We start from the raw sequence: 22,589 nt of genomic DNA, 5'->3' as shown, positions 1-22,589 counted from the left end.
ATCAAGAACTTCTTTAATACTACCAGTATGCCGCAATATTCGGCTTCACTTTCACCATCACCGAATAATTGCGCATCCAATGGGGGAGGTGTTACGCTGGACGACTTCCATCATCAGCGAAACGTGCCGAGAGAGTCAAATAACACCATATACAGAATGCAGACTACACTCGAAGCCTTCGTTACCTACCATCGGTGCGAAACGGACGTATCTCTAATTATAATATGTAATTTTCATGTAAATCAGTACCTAATTAAACCATTCCACAACCAAAAGGATTTCTACTTTCTCTACCAGCTCTGGACAGTCGTCCTTATGAAACTGTATAATAAATATTATGAATATTTTTTATTTACTTATTAGTTTTTTTAATTAGTTTTTTTACTATAATCGAAAAAGTTTAATAAAACTGTAAATTATATCTCTCAGTAGAAAATACGAGTCATGTCAATAATATAATAGCTGATTTAAAATAACGCAGTTTGTAAGTAAACAAGTTTTAAAAAAGAATATTAGACGCGTTTAACGTAACTCTAATCCTCTTTTGCCTTCAATTAAAGAAGCGAAAAGCTTGAACTAGGAGTAGGTACGACAATAGTTCAATAGGTAGAATTTAATATGAACTTTCGGATTTCAGTCCGCCCCTTATACTCGTATTTTTAATTAAACAAAGCGTTTTGACATTAGCTAATGTCAAATTGTGAAATAATAATACCATATTTAAAGTAATAGTGATGTGACATGGTTCAGTTGTGTCATTGTGAATGAGTAAACAAACTAGTTTCTACTTCTCTATTTTAAGCAGAGCTCACACAATTTTAATACGTAACATACACACGGGCGCATACTTTTTATATAATACAATATGTACATATAAATACGTAGAAAAGTGACACTTAGACTCAGTACAAAAAACAATCTGAAACACAGACTGTTCATCACACAAAGGTTTGTTCAGACTGGGAATCAAATGCATGACCCATGATTTCGAACTCAGTTATCAACCACTAGAATCTAGCTCTAGACTAACGAGTCTGCCCATATTAATTTTCTTATCCTATCTATACTCTACAGGTACTCATTGTAGGTACTGAGTCAGTGATTCATATCAGTCTCCTTTTGTCCTTTGTATATTACTTCGTATTTTACGAAAAAACTGGCAACCCCGAAAACTTCAATTTGCTTTGTTTAATTAAAAATCCAACTATAAACAGTTGAGCTATGGTTTCACATCAAATGTTTAATTCAATACCCTATTCAAATGCTAATAAGTACGGTTTAAAACATCTTGCCAATTTCAATTACAACCAGGGGCGGTTATCGTAACTAAATTTTTACCATAACATATGTTACATACATATTTATGTGTTGTTACAACAACAATGTTGTTACGTAACATTCGTTATGTTACGTTAAACCGGTTTTAGAAGCGGTTACGTTTTTAGAAGCGGTTTGTGAATGTGATTTAACCTTTTATTTTAATCGTAACAGTAAAATGCGCGTCGAGCGAAGATGTTACTTTATACACGGCATTGTTAGAGATAGATATATAATTACTACAGGTATTAAGTATTCTTAACATTTCCAGTACTAATAATGGTATCTAGATAACGTTATGGTATCGTTATTTTTATCGTTACTTTTTGACGTTTCCATAACGGAGCTTTGGTAACGCTATGAAAAGAAATACCGGTAATTCGGTCCTTACTCACAACTTCGTTATGTTACCAACATTCATATTTACATTATAACTTTTAAACTATTGTGAGTGATTTCTATTACAAGTGTTGATTGTTACCGCTTTATGTATTTAGTTGATGTAAGCCCGACTAGGGGCTTACATCGAATAAATAAGTGAGTACAGCCGTAACAATTTGTACTAATAATATCTACATTTATATAACTGAATTTAGCAAATTTCAAACCATGGCTGTTAGCATTCGCTTAAGGGTGATACTTAAAATCTAGCACTTATTTCACCAAGTAACTACTACTAATATTATCGTTTGGCTTACATTTCCTACTAACTTAAATTCTAGCTAGATACTCTTAAAATAGACACAAATTAGTACACAAATGTAATATGCTATTAAAATTAATAACTAATGATTTCATGAGAATTGTTTTCACCATTTACATTAGTTGCCTTGTGATATCCCTATTTATTACATCTATTTTCGGTCCATATAAAAATATAATTGTCTTTGACAACTAAGCCTTCATATGAAAGACACAAGATTTATTTCTAAATAACTTTGGAGGTACATAAAACAGCCTTTAGTTTATAATATTCGTAAATGTTACGGGTTACCTTTATATGTCGGTTAGACCGCCGTTATTTTGTCCCGATTTCACATTGTCCAATATTTGATTAACGAACTCTGAAGTTTTGCCGGCTATTTTGACCTCTGAAACAGTTGGTATATTTTAGCAAGGAACATACTACAATTTGCAATAGACCTACTTCATTGGTATTCAAAGTAACATATTACAATATTCAAATTATGTATATAGGGTACTAGCTAATGCATACGACTTCGTTCCTGTAGATATAGTTTTTGTAAAAAATTTATTGATTTTCCAGCATAAAAAGCCTATGTGTTAATCCAGGGTATAATCTATCTCTATTCCAAATTTCAGTCAAAGCCAATCTTTCAGCGTGAAAGAGTAACAAACATCCATACATCCTTCCATCCATGCATACAAACTTTCACGTTTATAATATTAAGTAGGATGTGGGACACCATAACGAAACCTGAATCCAGCTATTTAGTACATGACTCTAATCTCTATTCAGTCCCTCAGTGTTGGAACTTGGAAAATTCCATCAATTTATTCATGGTTTTGATAATGTTTTTTTTCGCATTTTTTTATTAATAGAACCGTTTTTCCCCCGAAGGGTAAAAAACGGATATTTAGGTTTCAGCCGTAGCTTGAACCACATGTGAGAGATTACCTTTCCAATATCCGTCGTCAACACCTTCTATCTCTTTCGCACACTAGGTAAATCCGTGATGTCTTGACTATACCTGTCCTTGTCTGTTATGAATGAATGGAATGCCTAGCCAGGCAGCGCGCGGTGGCCATCTTCTTCAGTACCTTGAGCAATGAGCCGGCAAGGCCCTTAGGTGTGGTTCAAGCTACGGCTGAAACCTAAATATCCGTTTTTTACCCTTCGGGGGAAAAACGGTTCTATTTAGGTGTTCGAGCCTACGCTTGAACCACATGTGAGACGTGTTTATTATCTGCCGGCGCTGCCTGACTAGTCGTAGTGCATGACACTCGATATATCAAGACTAGTGCTAAGCGTACTGTGACTCTTAATTTATGAAACGATATCTGATACAGAAAAATATAACAGTAATTCATTATTATTTACGATAACTATGAACGTTTATTACAAAATAACATAACTGTTTACCAAAATTAATTTAGATCACGACAGTACATAATAATATAAAATATCATCAACAGAACAGACTTTCCCAAAGTTAACGTAATTGCTTTGATTGATAAGTTAAGTAACATATGCGTAATTGAAACATTCGATAGCGATTCATACCATTATTATTTATTAGCTACGCAATCGGCGTAAAGTTTATACTTATAATATTTGGATTGCAGCTACAGTTTGGTTTTATCTCTTTGAAATAATGGAGAAGTAAAGTGTTTCTGGATCGCCAATTTTCCCTTTCCGGAATTCCGTCAATATCACAATGCATACCAAGTACCAACCCAGTTGTAAGTCGCAACTACTGCCCTAAAGCTGCCTACTATTGGAGATATGCCAACTTCTTTAAATAATGTTTTGATCCATCCTGCGATCACAGTTCGGAGGCATTCTTGACTCTTCCCCACGTAATAATGAACAGGCTATCCAAGCACGCTGTGTTACGGCGTAACTATCTTTGAAATAGAAATGGTTTTCTTGAACCAAAAAGACTAGATCTAATCGATTATCTGAATTGGTTTCTATCTTTTTCAGTAACCAACTTGACTGTCTGTATGATGCCGAATCAGGTTTAGAGCCAAACTTAGGCCAGAATATTATTTTATACCCCTTGTCTTCGAAGTCATCCTTTCAGATAGAAGTGTTAAATGGTGGACTCTTCTTTTCGCAGAAAGAACAGAAGGAGCACCGAAGTGTGTATTGATACTGCAAACAGGCTCTTGTAATCAAATTGGTATGAATGTAAAAATGTTAGCAAGTCTTCTGCTGAGCATGAAGCAGATTTTTTTTTTTTTTTTTGCAAAGATACCTTTCAGTATTTGCCTAACCAGGGGATGAGAACTGAGCTCGGAGGAACTTACAAGGTTTCCGGAGTTTGCCACTACCAACTTGTGAACTGCTATGGTCCTGGGCGCCAGCCTTATAACTTCATAAAGGTAACACCAGTACCTAGCCAAAACTTGTGGACTAGGGTCATCTGCGAGGATGTCCCTCGATTGTACCTGCAGCATCTTAACCAGATTGGTCTATAGGTTTTCAGAAACGATAACCTCCAGATAATTCCCACAGCTTAACTGCCTCCTCTGACCAATATACTATCTGTTTGGACGCACCAACCAAGCCGCCAACTCCAAGTGTTCCAGTCCTTGAAGAGCACAATTTGTGCGGAAATCTATTAGATTTTAGCGCAGGGGTGGCTTTTCTTTCCTTTGGTCTAGTTCTGGTTTCCCGAATACTCTGTTCCACTGTACTTCTGACTTAAGTGGCGAACTATTCGTGGAATTAACGCTGGTGGCGGAAATATCCACCCCAAGTTATACTTTCACTGCCACTGAATGCTTCGCAAAATTGGCTCTCTGTATCGGTCAAATCTTCGCTGACTTGCTTCAGAACAACTGCTGACCTTCTCGTGGCAGAGAGATCTCTGGTATTTCATATTCCTGGGATATCCCCGAGAGACCTCTTATATTGAGGTGTCATTCTGGTAAAACTCTCCCTCTCTCTTGACAACCTGTCCGCTATTCCGTTGTACAGACCCCGGTATATAACGAAATATGATGTGACAATTCATTACATCGCATAATTCTAGAATTTGTATCGCAGCATTCAATAACTTTGTCCATTTGGTGCCACCATGTTTGTTTATATAAACCACGCTCGTTCAATTGTCCGATTGCAACATTAGCGTTTTGTGGGAAATTTTGGGCCCTAGTGTTCGAAGGGCTTCGTATACACCCCATAATTCCTTTAGGTTGCTGTGCCATTTCCTTTGATAGGGGGCCTACTTCCACCACAGGTGACGACTGTTTGCTATGGCACCCCAGTCTTTCTCTGCCGCATCTTCTAGTATCAGTAGTAGCATCTGTAGTAACAAAGATTGATGGATCTTGATAATGGATCGGTAATGTTTTGTGCATATGTTTTAGCCACCTTTCCAGATGTTCTTGCACAGCATCTGGAATCGGATGCCTCTGATGCGGCCGAGTTGTTTTAATAAGCGAGATGATTTCTGAATTAGGTGGCAATGAAGTCGACCCAGAGGGACTGTGATTGATGCGAAATTTAGTTTGCCCAGATTTATTCTTTATTTATTTATTTGCATTCATGTCTTACATCATAAAACATACATATTTATTTTTTTTTTATTCACTATAGGCAAGCGCTTGACCACAATCACACCTATTGATGTATTATAATATTACAACATGAAGCCCCGTCAGGGCGCTGCAAAGTATAACATTGAAAAATACCTAGTTAATTAATCAATCTTAAAAAAAGTATTGATAAATAACAAATGCATTAAGCAACAAGTGCATTACAAAATTACTATAGAAACTTTGATATTTATTTTGGCATTGTGCCGACTCCATCGAGCTTTTTCTTGAAGATCCTGACTTCAACACTTCTGAAACTCTTGCATTTTCGGTGTCGAAACACCCTTTCACATTCAAATTCAAAATATTTTTATTCAATTAGACTTTTACAAGTACTTTTGAACCATCAATGGTTGAGTTTCGATGAGTGTTCCAGGTAATACCCCCCGGATATTCTATGCTGAATGAAGCCTTTATCGAAGGTTTCGTTTGATTGATCTGCCGTCCCAGGCTATTTAAATATTCCGTAGCAATTGTAACTTGTTGTTCCAGGATTATCGGATCTTAGTCAATAAACAGAAAATCGTCGAGATATACTATTACCCGGATGACTTTTTGACGAATCTGCTGGCCCGCCCAGTTCGTAATATTGACAAACGCTGAAGGGGCACTCGCTAATCCGAAAGGTAGACAAGTCATCTCGTATATTTTCTCCTGTTACAAGAGTGACAAGTATCGACGATGATTTTGATTGGTGGGCACATGAAAATATGCCTTCGAAAGGTCGGTTCATCATGAAATCTCCTTTACCCAAATGAATCTAACTATTGCTGCGTTATCAGGCGAAATTTCAGGGCTAATATATAATCGTTGAGCCTTCTCAAGTTGAGTATCGGCCCATGACCTCCATCTGTCTTTTTCCTCAGGAACATTGCTAACAAGAAACCTGACTGATGTAAGGTCCGGGATTTTAACATTCCCGTATTTCTACAGACGTTTCTGCAGATGCCTGTGTCTGCTAACTCTGAGCGTTTATTCGAGAAAATTTCGCTAAGGGGAAAGTATTCTTGAACGGAATTCTGTTGCCATTTAATATTTTTAAAAGATTCACTGGCGCCTTTTCCCACAGATTCACGAAATTGGCTAGGCATCCTGCGGTGAGGAAGTCATTTCCCTCCTTTCCCCTGCTATGTTGCGTAAGGAAAGGGTCTTTAATGACACCCCCTATGTTATACGGCGGATCTCTTTTAGTGGTGTTTCGTGAATTACGAAATCTATAGTGAGCCGGTTGAGAGGTTTTCGGTTTCGCTGTTTTGTTCGTGTATGGCTTTTCCTTATTAGGAAAGAGTTTATGCATACCTTCCAACTCTTTTACGACCTCTGTTGGGGATTCTTCTTTGAACAGATGAGTTCCTGATGGGGGGAGGGGGGATATTGTGCAGGTTACCCCTGAACTAATAGGTTTATGGGTCTCTCTCTGTTTTATTATTTCTGCTCAATGACCACATACGTATCGCAGAAGGGCATTCGAGTTTTCCCTGAATTCGGAATTTGCTGCAACAAAATAGCGGCCCACCACATTTTTCTAGAATCTCAACTGATTCCCAACTGGAGTTATTGGTGCCAACTGCCCGGAGATTGTTAGGTTTTAAAGAAGTAAATACTGTTGTCGCTTGGAACTACTTTTGGACGTCCGCATATCTCACGTTACAGCAACTAGTCTTACCTAGTCTATGGCAATTCAAACCATGCTTTACGGCCGGAGGATCTGCTTGCGCAACCTTAGGTTCTTGTTCTACGGTGGTTGGCGCAAAATCAAAAACGGTAAGATTAATGTTCTTGTCTTCCGTCAAACTCGCTAGTTCCTCTGCGATTCAGCAACCCTTCTTCGAAGATTATCTTCTTCAGTTTCGCGGTTGTTAGACCAATGGGGAGAAGCTTCGCTTCCCTGGACCTGGTCGTTTTCCTCCTCTTCTGATTGTGTACTGTCCGACGCAACGCTCTGCTGCTGGTTTTGTGTAATAGTTATGATATATTTGTTTTGCTCTGTCTGCGAGCTAAGTACTTTGTTAAACAATGACATTTACCGACTCAGCACGGAAGCGAAATGTTCGCCACTACCTTGCGTTAGTGTGTCATAGGACTGTGAACGAGCAGATGAGCTCAAGACGTTTGTGCAAGCTCTACGCTTTGCTGCGCTATGATGCACTTCGGCAGGAATCACCAACGATCGTTTCGTAGCCGTAGAGGGGCATCTTATTTCCGTTTGTAGACTGAAATGCTCCAACTCTGAAGAAGCTTCCCGCTTTTTTTTGTGAGTTTCAGCTTTAGCTCCCTTACAGTGCTCATAAAGGCATCATAGTAAGAGGAAAGTATTTTCCCCATTAAGTTGTGTGGTACATAGAGAAGAGCTCTTTCCAGAGGCCATTTGACATTACTTGTAGATGGGTTGAAAACTCGTGCTAGATCTACTGTAGGAATGGCAAACTTTAGCTTTGCCTCCATTACTGCCGGGCCTTGGTTGCCCCCAAACCATATGCGTCGCGTAAGCGTAGACGCAGCGCATACCAATGTATAGGAATTGTATGAGACATGGCATACCACTTGCGTGGCGTGAATCGTTCGCGTAGACGTAATGCGTGCAATTATGCCTACGGATTGACGCGCGTCACTACGCACGTGTCACGTGTACGTGCTTGGTGTTTTTATCTTCTACGCAATGTAGGTACTGCAGCAAGGAATCCCATTGACGTTAGTGCGCCCATGGTTCTGGAATTAGATGCGCAATTCAGTGATCTCGTCATTTCATAGAATACATTTAGTTTATCAGTGCTGCATTTTGTGAGACAACGGTCGTCACACTAAACGGAATGACATCGCAGTCGATACGACAGCCGTCTTTTCAGTTGAGACGACGCCGCCGTCCCATTTGATGCGACACGTGTGACGCGTCGCCTGAATTGGGACGTACCGTCGTACCACCGATGCGACGACGGCCGCCTCATTCTAGGCGACACCCGCCGTCTCGAACGAGGCGTCGGCCGTCGTGCCATTTTAAGGTATTTACGAGTAATATGTGACTCGTTCGTCGCTGGGCCTTATGGCGCCGAGCGGTAAAATATTATCAACAATGGGCTTGAAAGCGCCGATCGGATAGTGCGCGTAATAATAATTACTTGAGTGACGTGTTGACTTCACGAATATCGAAAGCGTACTGAAGAAGATGGCCACCGCGCGCTGCCTGGCTAGGCATTCCATTCATTCATAACAGACAAGGACAGGTATAGTCAAGACATCACGGATTTACCTAGTGTGCGAAAGAGATAGAAGGTGTTGACGACGGATATTGGAAAGGTAATCTCTCACATGTGGTTCAAGCGTAGGCTCGAACACCTAAATTAGTAATTATAATACGAAATCACTTTGTTATCTCAATCTGATTTTAAATAAATCAATAAATGACAATATATTTAACACAAACAGCAATGTAAATTTAAAACGTATGCACGCGATCAGCTGTTTATCAAAGTTCAGGGCAGGTCATCGCAATCAGCGTTGATCGCAGAGCGTTTTGATCGCATTGTTCGCGATACATTGCGTCCTCAAAACCATCACTTCCGAAATAAGTGGTATTGGTAATTTTGTTACAGGTATTAAGTACAATGTATGCACAAAGTTTTCGTTAGCATACCCCTAACATTCTGCATAATAATTATGTATTTATTACACATACCTGTTGCTGTATTAACTACGTCATTGATGTGCGTTGACCAATCAACGTTGTTTTCTGGGTTGGTGACTCGGCCGCTAATAATTTGCTTTAATTGATTGATTCCATTCATCAGACGTCCTAGAAATTCAGTACAGACTATATCAAGTAAAGGCCTTTGCCCAACAACAGGACACAACAGATGAACACAGATTGGCACATTATTTTTTCATTATTTCAAAACATATCTATTTATATTTTTTTTGTTTCAATACATTGAAATGATCCTTACATAAAACAGAGACAAACAAAATTTAAAAAAAAATTAAGGGTAACGTCATGACTTGACCATAAAACTGACTATGCCGAAAATGTTTACTTTTCACTAAAAATACCTAATAGTTTGTAAGTCAGTTTCCCTGTATCATCTATGGTTTGAGAGATGCTGTCTTAGTTAAAATCCAAATCATTATTTATATTATCATGGGACAACTAGTATCTCTGTTCTGAAAACAGATTCTACTGAGAAGAGCCAGCAAGAACCTCAGCAGTTGCTCTTTTCAAATCTTAAGTATTACAATATTAAACAAGTAAAAAAATTGACTGTAAGAAATCACTCACTGTGTTCCTGTTGCAAGCCGTACAGTTTTAACTTGTTAGCTTCATGTTGTGCTTTCTTCTTCAACCTGCAAGCTCTTGAGGCAAGTTTATTTTTCTCTTTCCTTGTCTTTGGCCTTACATTGAATGGCAATTCACTGACGGGAGTCATATCATTTATAACTTTGCCCAATTTGTCCAGTTCTAAACCGATTAGATAAAGTTTTCTAGGGTTTGGTGTAAGGTCATTTCCATCTCCCTTTCGTGCTTTTCCACTAAAAAAAATATGTTTTTAGAGTTCTATACACAAAATACAACACAAATGGAATACTTGCGTCTGCTTGTCACAGAGTTTCAGTCAGAAAAAATATTGTATGTCTATCTATGTATTGTATCTTATGATTTGTGGTAGGCATCTAATCGTCATAGGCGTCAGCCGTTGCGATGGCACCTAGCGACGGTCGCTAAGGCATCTAGGAACGGTTGCTATGCTCCGAGCGCAAACGATTGAAGCCGACTCCCGTAACCTGCGCCTCTCCCCAGTTTGACATGCGCCAAGTAACGGCATGTACGCGTCCCGCGATTGTACACGGGCATTTTCATTCTTATTATAGTTTTCTTGTGGAATCCTCTTAATTGTTTCATTTTAAAAAAACCTGACTACAGATTACAAAACACTGATTATGCAAGAACAACTTGTCTTTGACCATTTGTTATTTAGTTTAATTTAACAGAAATATCAATGAAATAGTCACAACACATAGTAGACTAATCCGTTTATTAGTCCTTGAGTATTATAGGAAAATATACAGCAGTGCCATCTTTGATTTTAGATAGGTACTGAGCTCAGGATAGAAATTTACCTGTGTTTAATGCCTTTAACATTACAGTTTGGGCTGAACACTGGGTCTGTTACTGAATTTAGAACATGCGGGTCCTCCGATTTCTTTTTTAGAATCAGCCTTTGCCCTTTAGGTCCTTTAGCTTGGACGTTGTACTGCCAAAAGAATCTCTCTCTTTTTGCATTTTGTCTTGCTTCTCTCCTCTCTGGACAGTCATCATTGGAATCTGAAATAAGCAACAATGCAATTAAAATCAATTAGTCATCTCTCATTACAATAAAATGTTTATTGTTATGTAATATTGTGTAATTATCAACTTCTTTGATAAACCACATTAATGTAATTTAAGATTACTATTAAAGCAAAAACTTCTTTAGCGTTGTTGAGCGATTTTTCTCAAACAAACTTTTACAAGTGCATTTGAATTGTCAAGTGAATCTGCCACTGATATATATATAGAATACCCTCCCTACACAGAAAAACTAAAAAGAAACTTGGCAGTTGCTTTTTTCAAAAATTCTATATTTTACAATACTATGCCATGTATAAAAAGCCACAGTTAATGACAGTTAGGGAACTTCTAACAAAACATGGAGGCTTCTATGTCAGGCCTGCATCAAATGTACTAGTAGCCCCATTTTTCTTTGATTTCACGTTATGTTCGTCACATACGCGTAACATTTGACATATCGTTGTTCAGAATCAAACCGAGAGTTCCATCACTTTAGTGCACTCTAGTTCAGTGCATTGTTCCTCAAAGTGTTAATTAGAATGATTACCATCTGAAGAAAGATCCTCATATCTGTCACTGTCTTCATCAGACTCTATGTCCCTGTCGTCCTCATCCTGTGAGAAGTCCCCAGTGCCAGGGCTGAGAAGGCCTCCAGATAGAGAGGAGACTGAGCCAGCTTCAGCCAGCGAGCTGGTGGATAACAAGTGTTTGCGTGGCTCCCTCCGTTGCCATATCTAGTGATCAAAGAATAGTTTATGATGCCAAGAATGCCAGTATTTAAGTACAGATGGACTGCATTTGAATCACAACCAAACTGCCACATAGCAGTCCAGTTTATAGAACCTTGCCAACAGATTGTGTTCAATTTTGCAGTTTGGTCTGCATATTAGTAAATGAAGTCTTTCTGTATAGAGGCTAAATAACAGATTTTTTTTTAAAGAGTGCTAACAATTTAAAACTTAGAGTAAAATATCCAAGTTTTCATTTCCACTTTGTCCATGGAGATTCAGGTTTTAAAAATCCTGTGGAAACTCTTTGATTTTCCGGAATAAAAAATAGTCTCAGGATGCAATTTATCTTTGTGTAAAAAATCAAAATGGGCAGTGGAAAGCTAGCAGACAAACCATAATAATATTAATATGGATATATGTATGGATAACTTTTCTATTTAGTTGTTTATTACAAAATTGTTTAAATAGGTACATATTGAATAGGTACATAATATGTAGTAGCTAGATAAAAGGTGATTTTAGAGTTCTGTACCAAAACAGCAAAAAAGGAACCCTTAATTGAACAATAGGAATTGTTTGCAAGACATCCTTGTTTTTTAACTATTGATACTGCTTTATGCTTGATTACTTGAGAGAAGTACTGAGTTACTAAAGTTTTACCTGCTCCATTGTCAGATGTGTTGGGGCAGAGGATGAGAGTTGTGCTTGTTGTGTTTTAGCACTGCTGGGAAACGGTGGCAAGACTGAAGATGCAGGCACAGACTGTCCCAAAGCTATTTCACCACTATACCCATCCATGCGCAGAAGCAGTTCTGGCAATTGGTTGATGGGAGGAGCAAAACTAGAAGATGCAGAACTGTGTTGGCTAGATGGTGAAAATGCAAGCTGAGCATGCCCATACGGGCTGCTTGGGCTCTCAGTCATCATGTTAGAGGTCTGCAATGTATTCATGGTACGTCTGGAACCACTCATGGCACCACCTATTTGTATATAGTAGCCACTTTCTTCTGGTAAAAGTAAGTCATCAAAATTTAAATCGTCGAGCGAAGTATCTGGGTTCGCATTTAGTTCAGCCAGAGTCGGGCCCAATATTAAATCAGCTTTGTCCACTTGGAATATATCATCATCTTCCATCTTGAACGGTTCCATTTTAGGAGATTCAGTATCGAAGGAAAGCTTACTGTAGGACAGTGTGGGCACACTGTGAAATGAACCAACTTGAGAGTCTTGTAAGCACAGGTCTATGTCTGAGCTGAAGTCACAGATGTCAGTGCGTCTCTGTGGAATCGGGACGGATGCTGACATCGTCCCTAACTCGAAGGGAGACTCCTGTTTGATTTCTAAACTCGGTTCTAAAAGAAAGTCATGATTGTAAATAGAATCCGACATTGCACGTGTTTATGTGAAGTGACCTTGACGAAGAATCGCCTCGTTGATAGACTGGCGCACGCCGTCTTTATCGATTTTAATTCACAGAGACCCACGTGTCGAGTTACAATGTTTATTTATTTCACAGATTTATACAATAAAATATAGGGCGCGTGTTTAGGTGATTGTTGCCTTACGTGCGAGATTCGTCGATTTAATTCTTACATTACATAATACTATTCACGAGAACAACACGAAATGAAATTTGTAAACAGTAGAATAATATACACAATGACTATTAATTACCTATTGATATTAAATAGTAAACCACTAATAATTTCACCCACTTTACGATTGTTTTTACTGTTCAACGTCTTTGTATTTCCGATAGTTCCGATAATCACTATGAGATAACACGCAAGAATCTTTTATTGATAATATTTTTAGTCACAGTCACAATAACAAAAATCAAAAACACTCCTACAAGATACAAGTTGAGTTGAGAAGTAAACAAAGATTTCACGATATTATTATTCAGCATATTCAAAGGTCATTAGAAAGAGGTAGCTATAGGAAAAGATCATAATAGTAAAGTGAGATAGCAATATTGCTAAAATCAGAAAGATGATGGATTGAGGGAGACGGGGTTTTTCCTGGAAATAAAACGCTTTTTGAAAAACTATGGAAAAACTACTGGGGTTTTTACAGTGAATTAGTTGAAGCTGATCAAATTATTATATTATTTGATTCATTTCGATGCATTAAATTTTGAAGGATGGGCCTTGATCTTGAATTAATTAATATTATAGTAACCAAGATTACATAAATCGGGACATGTGTTAAGCTTTAAATGTTTTACACTGGCAACAATGGGCAGGTCATGGTCTATTCTTGGTTCAGTGGTTGTCAAAAACCAGAAACTCCACTGCATCCGTGTACCTACTCTGTGATTGTAAAAAAAACAACAGTAAATAAAATGTCAACAGCTGACAATTTTTTTTAAAGATTATTTCTATTTTTAATATTATGGGTGACGAAAGCTTAAATTCTCGTAAAAAATGTGAAACTAATAAATATGACGTAATAATTATTGGTGGTGGTATAGCCGGACTAGCCGCTGCCAATTTATTTGTGAAAAATGGTATGAAAAACTTCATAATATTAGAAGCTAGAAAACATATCGGCGGAAGAATTATATCAATACCATTGAAAAATCACAATGTGGAATTAGGAGCTAATTATATACATGGCGTCCTAGGTAATCCAATATTCGAATTGGCGACAGCAAACGGACTCGTTAATATAATAAATATACCTAAGCCTCACAAGGTTATCGCAGCTACTGAAGACGGTAAGCAAGTGCCTTTTGGAGTGTTACACGAGATACATGAAGCGTATGTCTGTTTCCTCAGGCGTTGCGAAGAGTATTTCTTATGCCAATACCTTCCACCTCCTGATATTCACAGTGTTGGCGAACATATAAATCTGGAAGCTGCTATTTATCTAGAACGGTTACCAAATTCGGAGGAAAAAAAACTAAGACGATTGATATTTGATTGCCTGCTAAAACGTGAAACATGTATATCTGGATGTAATACTATGGATGACATTGACTTACTGGAATTAGGCAGCTATACTGAACTACAGGGTGGTAATATTGTGATACCATCTGGATTCAGTTCTATATTGGAACCTGTTACAAAAAATATAACACCTGATAAGATATTAACAAACCATCCTGTCATCAAAGTCATATGGGACACAGAACAACATGGTAGCTCAAAAAAGTTTGATGAAGTTGGTGAGGAATCTGAAGATTCAGATCAGACTGTGATAGAAGACATTTCAAAAGCATCCCCTGAGAAAGCAGGGGATTCCAGTGAAAGCCATATAAATACTACTGAAAAAACAAGTAAAAAGTTGTCACACTGTGTGGAAATTGTATGTGAAAATGGACAACATTTCTATGCTGATCATGTGATATGTACTATTCCCTTGGGTGTTTTAAAAGATAAAGTGGCGACTTTGTTTGAGCCGGCATTGCCACAGTATAAATTAGAATCAATTGATCGACTTTTGTTTAATGCAGTTGATAAAATTTTTTTAGAATATGACAGACCATTTTTAAATCCTGACATAACTGAAATTATGCTGCTTTGGGATAGTCCTCAGGCTCCAGAAGATGTTTCAAAGTCATGGTTTAAAAAGATTTATTCATTTGTTAAAGTAACAGAAACTCTGTTGTTAGGCTGGGTGTCTGGAAAGGAAGCAGAATATATGGAAACATTGTCAATGGATGAAGTTGGCTCTACATGCACTAAGATTTTGCGTAAATTTTTAAATGACCCATTTGTTCCCGAACCACAAACATGTGTGTGGTTAGTAAAATCTTATAATTTACTAATAGGACCTTGGCAGTTTTATTTATAGAAATCTCATTATCTCATATTGTCTAAGAATCTATCACAAAAGATCTTTATGGGATAGGTATTTTTATGAAAGTATATGTTTATAATGATGATTTCTAGAAAGAATGTACATATTTGAAAAGTTTAATCTTAAATATATTATTATGTATAATATTGATGATAAAACTCTTGATTAAAGATAGGTAGGTAGTTATGACTTGGTATTTTTATGAAATTGATACTATTAATGTTGATAATGGTACTTTGGTTGTAAATAATCTTACTTCAATACTTGTCTTGTTTTAAATGTTAATAAAATATTCTTGTAGGGTAGAATTGGCCTGTTTTTCAAAATGCCCTCTGCATATAGGATGTCAAGAGTTTAAGTCACAGTTTACCTTTTTTTTTGAGCTAGTAAATAACAACTTCTACTTACTATTTATTCCAGTACCAGTTGGAAAAAGCAGCCATACACAAGAGGTGCATATACAGCAATTGCAGTTGGAGCAAGTCAAAGTGATATTGAAAGTTTAGCACAACCATTATTTAGAAATGTCCATGACAAAAAGGTAATTTCATTTCTTAAAATAAACTACTGGTAATTAATTTTATTTTTTCAATTTTACGAAACCACAAATTCACGGTTTTCTGATTTTTTCCTTTACTTGTGCTATAAGGTACCTAGGTATCTGCCAAATTTCATGATTCTAGGTCAACAAGAAGTACCCTATAGGATTTCTTGAACAATAGATGGACTCAGAAACAGACAACAAATTGATTCTATAAGAGTTCCATTTTTCCTTTTGAGGTACAGAGCCCTAAAAAAGATCTCGGCTGTCAGCTGGGCTTGTGTATGTGTGTTTATTCTGTGAACTACGCAAGCTGCCATGTTACAACTTCAGATTGGACTACTTGTTATGCCAACACTGTACCAGATCCTCATGGCTTAGAAAAATATCACTTGGTTTCAGCCTGTGTTACTCTTTGCGGGAGAGCACACACACAGCAGCTTTTATTCCACTGTACACGGCGCCTATCTGTCCGGTCAAGCAGCTGCCAGGCGTCTGCTGACTCCAGACGTAGACACCGAGAATGTATTGGATTGCCCCGAGTCCAGTGATCTAACTAACTGGATCCGAGGAGTACAGCTAGACGGCTAACGGAGAATGAAGTACGTGATTTTGTTAACCAAAATATAAATGCTACCATGACACAGGCTTTTGCCGATAAAAAGACATGAATTTGATTAATCGCAAGTGTAGCTTAGTAGTATTATTTTTATGTTGTAATTATTGTTATTTTATTAAAAAGAGGCTTATTTATTTCCGCTGGTATTAGGGCGTTTTATAACGAACCATACACGACATGATTTGCGGTCGCGATACGCAAGCCACGGCACTGCGTGCGATCTTCACGCGACACGGCAATCGCAGGAAGATGACAGATTGTCTTGTAATAACATACCATATAGCCAAAGAGTCGTTCGCGAAAATTGCAAGATGCTGTGCCGTGGTTTTGTTGCTTAAGTAAACGATTCTTATATAATTGAATTATAGCCTTTGAATCGTTACCGCATTTAGATTTTAGTTAGATCGTGTCTGCGATTTAACATCCTAAACGCTAATGCAATATGATTTACTGCAAGTTAACATAAAACTAAGTTTAAGGAGAAATTATTCCTACTGATTTTCTTTGAAAATTCATTTATTTACTTACATATACATATGTAATAAACACATAAATTACTTTGTTCATAATAATACTTACTTTTATTTGGATTTTTCATTGAAAGATATTAATTTATGAATTATTATTGCAATGAAATGTAATGTAATGAAATAGTTGATTGATAGTCTTAGCACATTATACAGACTCGACGCTGATTCCACTCAGACTCGATTCAGAGTAAAGTATGAAAATGTGAGTAGGTCACTGAAGTGTGTGACGCGTGGTCCACGCGTCATACACTTCAGTGACCTACTTCAATCTTCTTCTTACTATTAGATATTGAACGTACACTTCTTTCAATTAGATATTGAAAATTCCACCATAAGGAACACAAAATAAAGCTCACATTTCCATGCTTTACTGTGAGTCAAGTCGAAGTGTCTAAAGGTGAGATTTATAGAGTGCTCCTTGACTTTGCTTAGACTTAAGATTGAGTTAAAACGAGACAGATTTATGTGAGAGATAGTCTCGTTTTAACTCTGTCTTAAGTCTGAGTGTGGTCTATAGATCTCACCCTAAGTCAGCATTGAGTCTGTATAGTTAATGTATGAAGACGTTAATTCTTTGTTTGTTTTGAATCACAATTTGTCTTATCAGTGACTTCCATTACAAGATCTTATTGTTTAAATACAAATAATTAATTCATGACATATTGTTATGTACAAATTGTATATATATAAAATTAATTATTTTAAATTAAGATGTGTTACCACATAAAAGTCTTTCACACAAATGCATTTTTTAGATTAGCAGTATTAGTCTAGGTTAAGTAAGATTTGTCATATTCCAGATGATTCCAGGCTTCATTTTCTTATTTTACGGTTCCATACATCTGAATAAAAAAACTGAATAGGATCACTTTGTTGTCTGTCTTACTAAGTCTTGTCTTCTTTCTTTCCCTCTTTATTTGTCTGACAGTTGATTCCTATTCCGTTACATTCCTGTTTTGTCTTCTGTCATAAAATAGAGTGGTAAAAGGAGAGTAGAGCCAGAGAAAAAAGCGCTAACGCGCATATAAAATTGTGTTCAATGCACACCTTAAGAGTGGAATGAAGCAGAGGCGCAGCGTGTTTTTGATAACAAACAAGGGCTGCCTTTTAATAGCTATTGCCACTGAAATTTATTTACGTATTGGTATTTAAAATAAGAGTGGCTGAACTGTCATAGATATTTTGAGAAAGGACTCGCAATATCACCACTACATTGTTTGAAAATCGGAAAGTGTACAATAGTACCTACCCAATTTGAAATGACTTTGATATTAGAGCTAGTATGGCGGAGTCCTTTCTCAAAATGTATGCATTATATCAAAATAGTTATGTAGGTACCTACCTAACGTCGAATCATTATCATCAATCCATCACCGGCTACTGGGATCTCAGAAAGAGAAGGGTTTGGTCTACCACACTGACCAAGTGCGGTAATGGCCAGACTTCATACACCTTTGAGAACATTATGAAGAACTCTCAGGCGTGCATTCCTCACGGTGTTTTCCTTCACTGTTGAAGGAAGTGATATTTAATTACTTAAAATTACCTATTGGAAATTCTCAACTACATATTAAAAAAATATTTTTATTTATTAAGTTATTATAGTTATTGCCCCGTTTTACCCCTCTATTTTGCGTGAAAGGGTGATTGGGTATTTTTATTATAAGCGAGCGACAGAACCAATTACATATATAGCTTCAGTACATAAAAGAAAATTAAATCGCCTTACGTTAGCTTCAGCTTGGTAAACGCATAATATGCAAATCATCAGATTTTGTATTTCGAATATATAATTAAGTAGGTACCTAATGATAAGGTTTTATACTCATCTACTTAAGTGAAATGAACTCACATTTCTACGCACTAAATGAATCAAACGAGCCGTAGGCAACGAAGTTTCGGGCTCTCAAGAATTTAAAAATTCGACTTGTTCATTCATTTGTGCGCATTCGTTCAATGTATCTTTAGCAAATTTTATCGTAACGAAGCGATGTAAAAGAACTTACCTTACTATAATTTGATGCAATAAATGTTTCGGGAGTCTTATTATATGAGTAGGTTTACTTATCTATTTTTGTTTTTCTAGTCAGTGCAATTTTTTATCGCTTAAATTAAATCAACGAAAAGTTTTAATGCTTTTTTTTATCGATCCTATTTCTCACTTAGGTACATAATATATTACCTATAACTACAATAAACATGCAGAACTGTCTCCAGAACTGCGCCGCCAGTCGCCGGAAGAATCTGTCACAGCTTGAGGGTGTCTGCACCAGAGCGGATGCATGCCCAGCATGCATGTGAAACCCTTTCATATGATACCCCACTTGGTACCTACCTATAGTTATCTTACTTTGAAAATTCTAAATACTAATTATTATCTATTTGTTCATGAACACATTTTAATTTTTTTGTGATGTAACCAGAAATTCACGGTTTTCGGATTTTTTCCTTTACTTTTGCTATAAGATCTACCTACCTGCCTTTCACGATTCTAGGTCAACGGGAAGTAGGTACCTACGGTTTTCTTGACAGACACGACAGACAGACAGACAGACAACAAAGTGATCCTATAAGGGTTCCGTTTTTCATTTTGAGGTACGTAACCCAAACGTATAGTAGGTACTTACTATAATTGGTAGCATTACAACCAACCAACAAATGTAACGAGTTATGGGGCAACAACGACCGACGTCATTCTTGTGGTATGTAGCCTTGGCAGGTTAAAGGCGTGGTCGGTAATTTGCTAAACCAAGTGCATTAGCAATAAGCTTGGGCTCGATATACTCAGCTACCTACCTACTATACTATAATATAGTCTCAGCGCACATTTTCTGTTTTAAAGTAAAATAAATTATTTCTGTCTAATCTACGTAGTGGTTATGTATAGAAGGAACAAACTCAACAATTCGTAGTTTCGCACGCACCTTGTATTAGTAGGTAGGTATATAATTGAGATGAATTTCAGTTTAGTATGCAGAAAAGATGCGCGCTTGGCTTCGGGTGCCGCAATGTGCAATACGCCTTAGGCATTCATTGTCAGACGCAGACAGACTAAAGTATTATATATTATATGTGCCTATAAGCCAGTGGAGCAGATGGCGAAAATAAAATCAAAACAACTTAGCGGTTTAGGTAATATGTTACCTAATTTATTACAATATATCCCATGATTATAAATATCATTAATTTAAATTGTTATACAACTTCAAGGTACACAATGTTATAATTACGAAGATAAAAAATAACTAAGTATAAATCTAATAAAAAATAAATAATATCTAAACTAGCCAAACTAAAAAAAAGTTTAAAAAATTGTGACATTGATTTGGTAAATGATATTTCTATGGATTTGGTATTAAATTTAAATACATAGTTTATACTGTGTATTGGTATTGTGCTCTTGGAATAGGTATTATGTAAAATTATTTTTTATTCCAGTAAAATACAAAGCTACCAACTTGAAATTCTAAGTGACCTACTTTAAAACATTACATATAGTTTCATTACTGTAGTACCATTTTTCAACAATAATATGTACCTACTAGATGATGCCTGCGACTTTGTCCATGTGGATTTAGCTTTTAGAGGAATCCCATGGGAGCTCTTGTTGTTCCATGATAAAAGTATCCATCTGGATGCAAAATTATCTCTGTACTTAAATTCGTCAAAATCACTTCACTGGATGAGCCATTCAAAGGTAACAGATAGGCAGACATACTTTCACATTTGTATATGATTTATATGAATCATATTAAATGACAATAATATACCCTAACATTAATGTGTTCTACGGACAAAAATAGATATTTAACTGCATTACACAGTATAACAGAAAATATAACATTTGGCAAGCCAGTTAAATAGGTACCTAGTCAGATCTTAAGATATTAATATTCACCCTCACCAGACATATACATTATAATATGTTTATGTCAATTATTATGACAGGAATGTTAATTATTAATTCTATAAAATGAGAGTAACAACATTATTATAAAGACTACATGATTATGGACGGTTATTGCCTTATCACAAATGAGAGCTAAATCTAATGTTAAATTAAGTTAGTACCAGATGAGCAAAAATATTTTGTAGAAAAATATAATTGAGAGCAACTCATTAGCGCACAACATGTAACTCCACTGTTGAATTTTTTGATGAAACAAGTGGAACCAGTTTCTTTTCCACTTCTTGTGACAATTCATGCCATGCACATTTACCTATCAGAGGTACTTCTTCCATTGGTGGTCTAAACACAACAAGTAAAGTTAAACAGCACCCATCTGCAGATGGATCTGCCTCTACGTTGAGCAGTCCCAAGGGCCTGTGTTGGGCGACATCAGCTCCAAACATTTCCACCATAAATCTCCTCAATGTTGAATGCACACTCTTTGCTGGATTGATTTCACATGTTGGAAAATGTAATGTTGTTTTTTCACTCAGCAGGACGTGCAACCTATTTGTACTTCTTTTTTTGATTAAAATGATTAATCTCATCAGATCTTTAACATGCGCTATGGGTGCTGGTAGAATGTTGCTGTGCCATGTTTCTCCTGGCTGGCTTTGCTTGTACTGTTTTGCTTTTTCAATGAGATGCAAGATATCATTCGATCTCAATGTTATTTCTTGTAAGTTTTTTATCCATTTAGCTTGTAGAGATTCTTTATCAGCTCGAGCAGGAGTTTTCAGCTCACCACCAGTAACAGCTCCTGTTAATACAAATCGGAACCAAGTTCCTCCCGCTGTTTCAACAACTAACAAAGTGTCAGGCTTACAGTGCAGACCTGTTTCTTCGAGTACTTCCCTGGTAGCTGCTTCCACTATCGTTTCACCTTTTTCCATTCGCCCAGCTGGAAGATACCACTTACCAGCACAACTTTCTTTTGCTTCTTGCATCATTAGTAGTTCATTCCTTTCGTTTAAAATTACACATGCAACAACATAAGTTACGTTGGCACCGAGTACCGGTTTGAAATTAGATGGCGTCGTAGGAGTTATGCCTTGAGATTCGGTAACAGAGTTTTGGTCGGCTATTGTGAAGTCACAGAAGTCGTTCTCTTCCCCATCGAGTCCTGATCCAACCAAAAGTTTTGTAATATTTAAGTCGACTTGGCGCGACATAGTTACCTACTTACAGTTATTTCTTCTAAGTTCTAATTGGAAATTGTACTCTTACAGATATGATTTCACCATGATATAAAAGTAACAATTTAGTACAATAATATTATTATTACATTTAGATCTTTTATAAATAATATAAATCATCTACACATAATCGTTTTGTGGATTTAAAATTCACTAATGCTTACTTTGTAAATTGTAATTTACTAATTTTTAATGATTGTAAATATGTCAAATACGTCAAAGTTCAAACCACAGCGTTCAACACAGACCAGTAATCCGGTTTTTTTTATATAACTGGTTTTAAGGCTCTGGGTTC

General features: G+C 36.7%; 4 protein-coding genes across 7 annotated transcripts in view; 1 reads left to right on the top strand and 3 right to left on the bottom strand.

Moving 5' to 3' along the window:
* LOC123870135 overlaps positions 1-22,589 on the bottom strand; it is a 275,095-nt gene that overhangs the window by 120,633 nt on the left and 131,873 nt on the right. The gene's annotated exons all lie outside the window — the stretch shown is intronic.
* LOC123870128 (protein CREBRF homolog) lies at positions 665-13,629 on the bottom strand. Of its 2 annotated transcripts, XM_045913301.1 has the most exons (7): positions 13,330-13,628; positions 12,316-13,007; positions 11,472-11,658; positions 10,714-10,918; positions 9,875-10,125; positions 9,278-9,394; positions 665-2,408 (listed from the first exon to the last, which is right to left on the bottom strand). In XM_045913301.1, exons 2-7 carry the CDS (start codon positions 12,958-12,960, stop codon positions 2,314-2,316), a joined length of 1,500 nt encoding a protein of 499 aa, XP_045769257.1. In that variant the 5' UTR covers positions 12,961-13,007; positions 13,330-13,628; the 3' UTR covers positions 665-2,313. The 2 variants fall into 2 exon arrangements, with proteins under 2 accessions (XP_045769257.1, XP_045769256.1); XM_045913300.1 differs by having other exon boundaries at positions 12,316-13,629.
* On the top strand, positions 13,950-17,558 carry LOC123870126 (peroxisomal N(1)-acetyl-spermine/spermidine oxidase). Of its 2 annotated transcripts, XR_006797016.1 has the most exons (4): positions 13,950-15,401; positions 15,880-16,000; positions 16,403-17,351; positions 17,547-17,558. XR_006797016.1 is itself a non-coding variant. In XM_045913297.1 (3 exons), exons 1-3 carry the CDS (start codon positions 14,050-14,052, stop codon positions 16,589-16,591), a joined length of 1,662 nt encoding a protein of 553 aa, XP_045769253.1. In that variant the 5' UTR covers positions 13,950-14,049; the 3' UTR covers positions 16,592-17,386. The 2 variants fall into 2 exon arrangements, 1 of the variants encoding a protein (XP_045769253.1); XM_045913297.1 differs by lacking the exon at positions 17,547-17,558 and having other exon boundaries at positions 16,403-17,386.
* LOC123870134 (8-oxo-dGDP phosphatase NUDT18) lies at positions 20,269-22,513 on the bottom strand. Its single transcript, XM_045913308.1, has one exon. It carries the CDS (start codon positions 22,268-22,270, stop codon positions 21,269-21,271), a length of 1,002 nt encoding a protein of 333 aa, XP_045769264.1. The 5' UTR covers positions 22,271-22,513; the 3' UTR covers positions 20,269-21,268.

This window comes from Maniola jurtina, chromosome 12 (assembly GCF_905333055.1).
Source record: "Maniola jurtina chromosome 12, ilManJurt1.1, whole genome shotgun sequence".
Classification (NCBI taxonomy): domain Eukaryota; kingdom Metazoa; phylum Arthropoda; class Insecta; order Lepidoptera; family Nymphalidae; genus Maniola; species Maniola jurtina.
The sequence above is the reverse complement of the archived record's forward strand: the minus strand, read 5'-3'. Positions and strand labels throughout refer to the sequence as shown.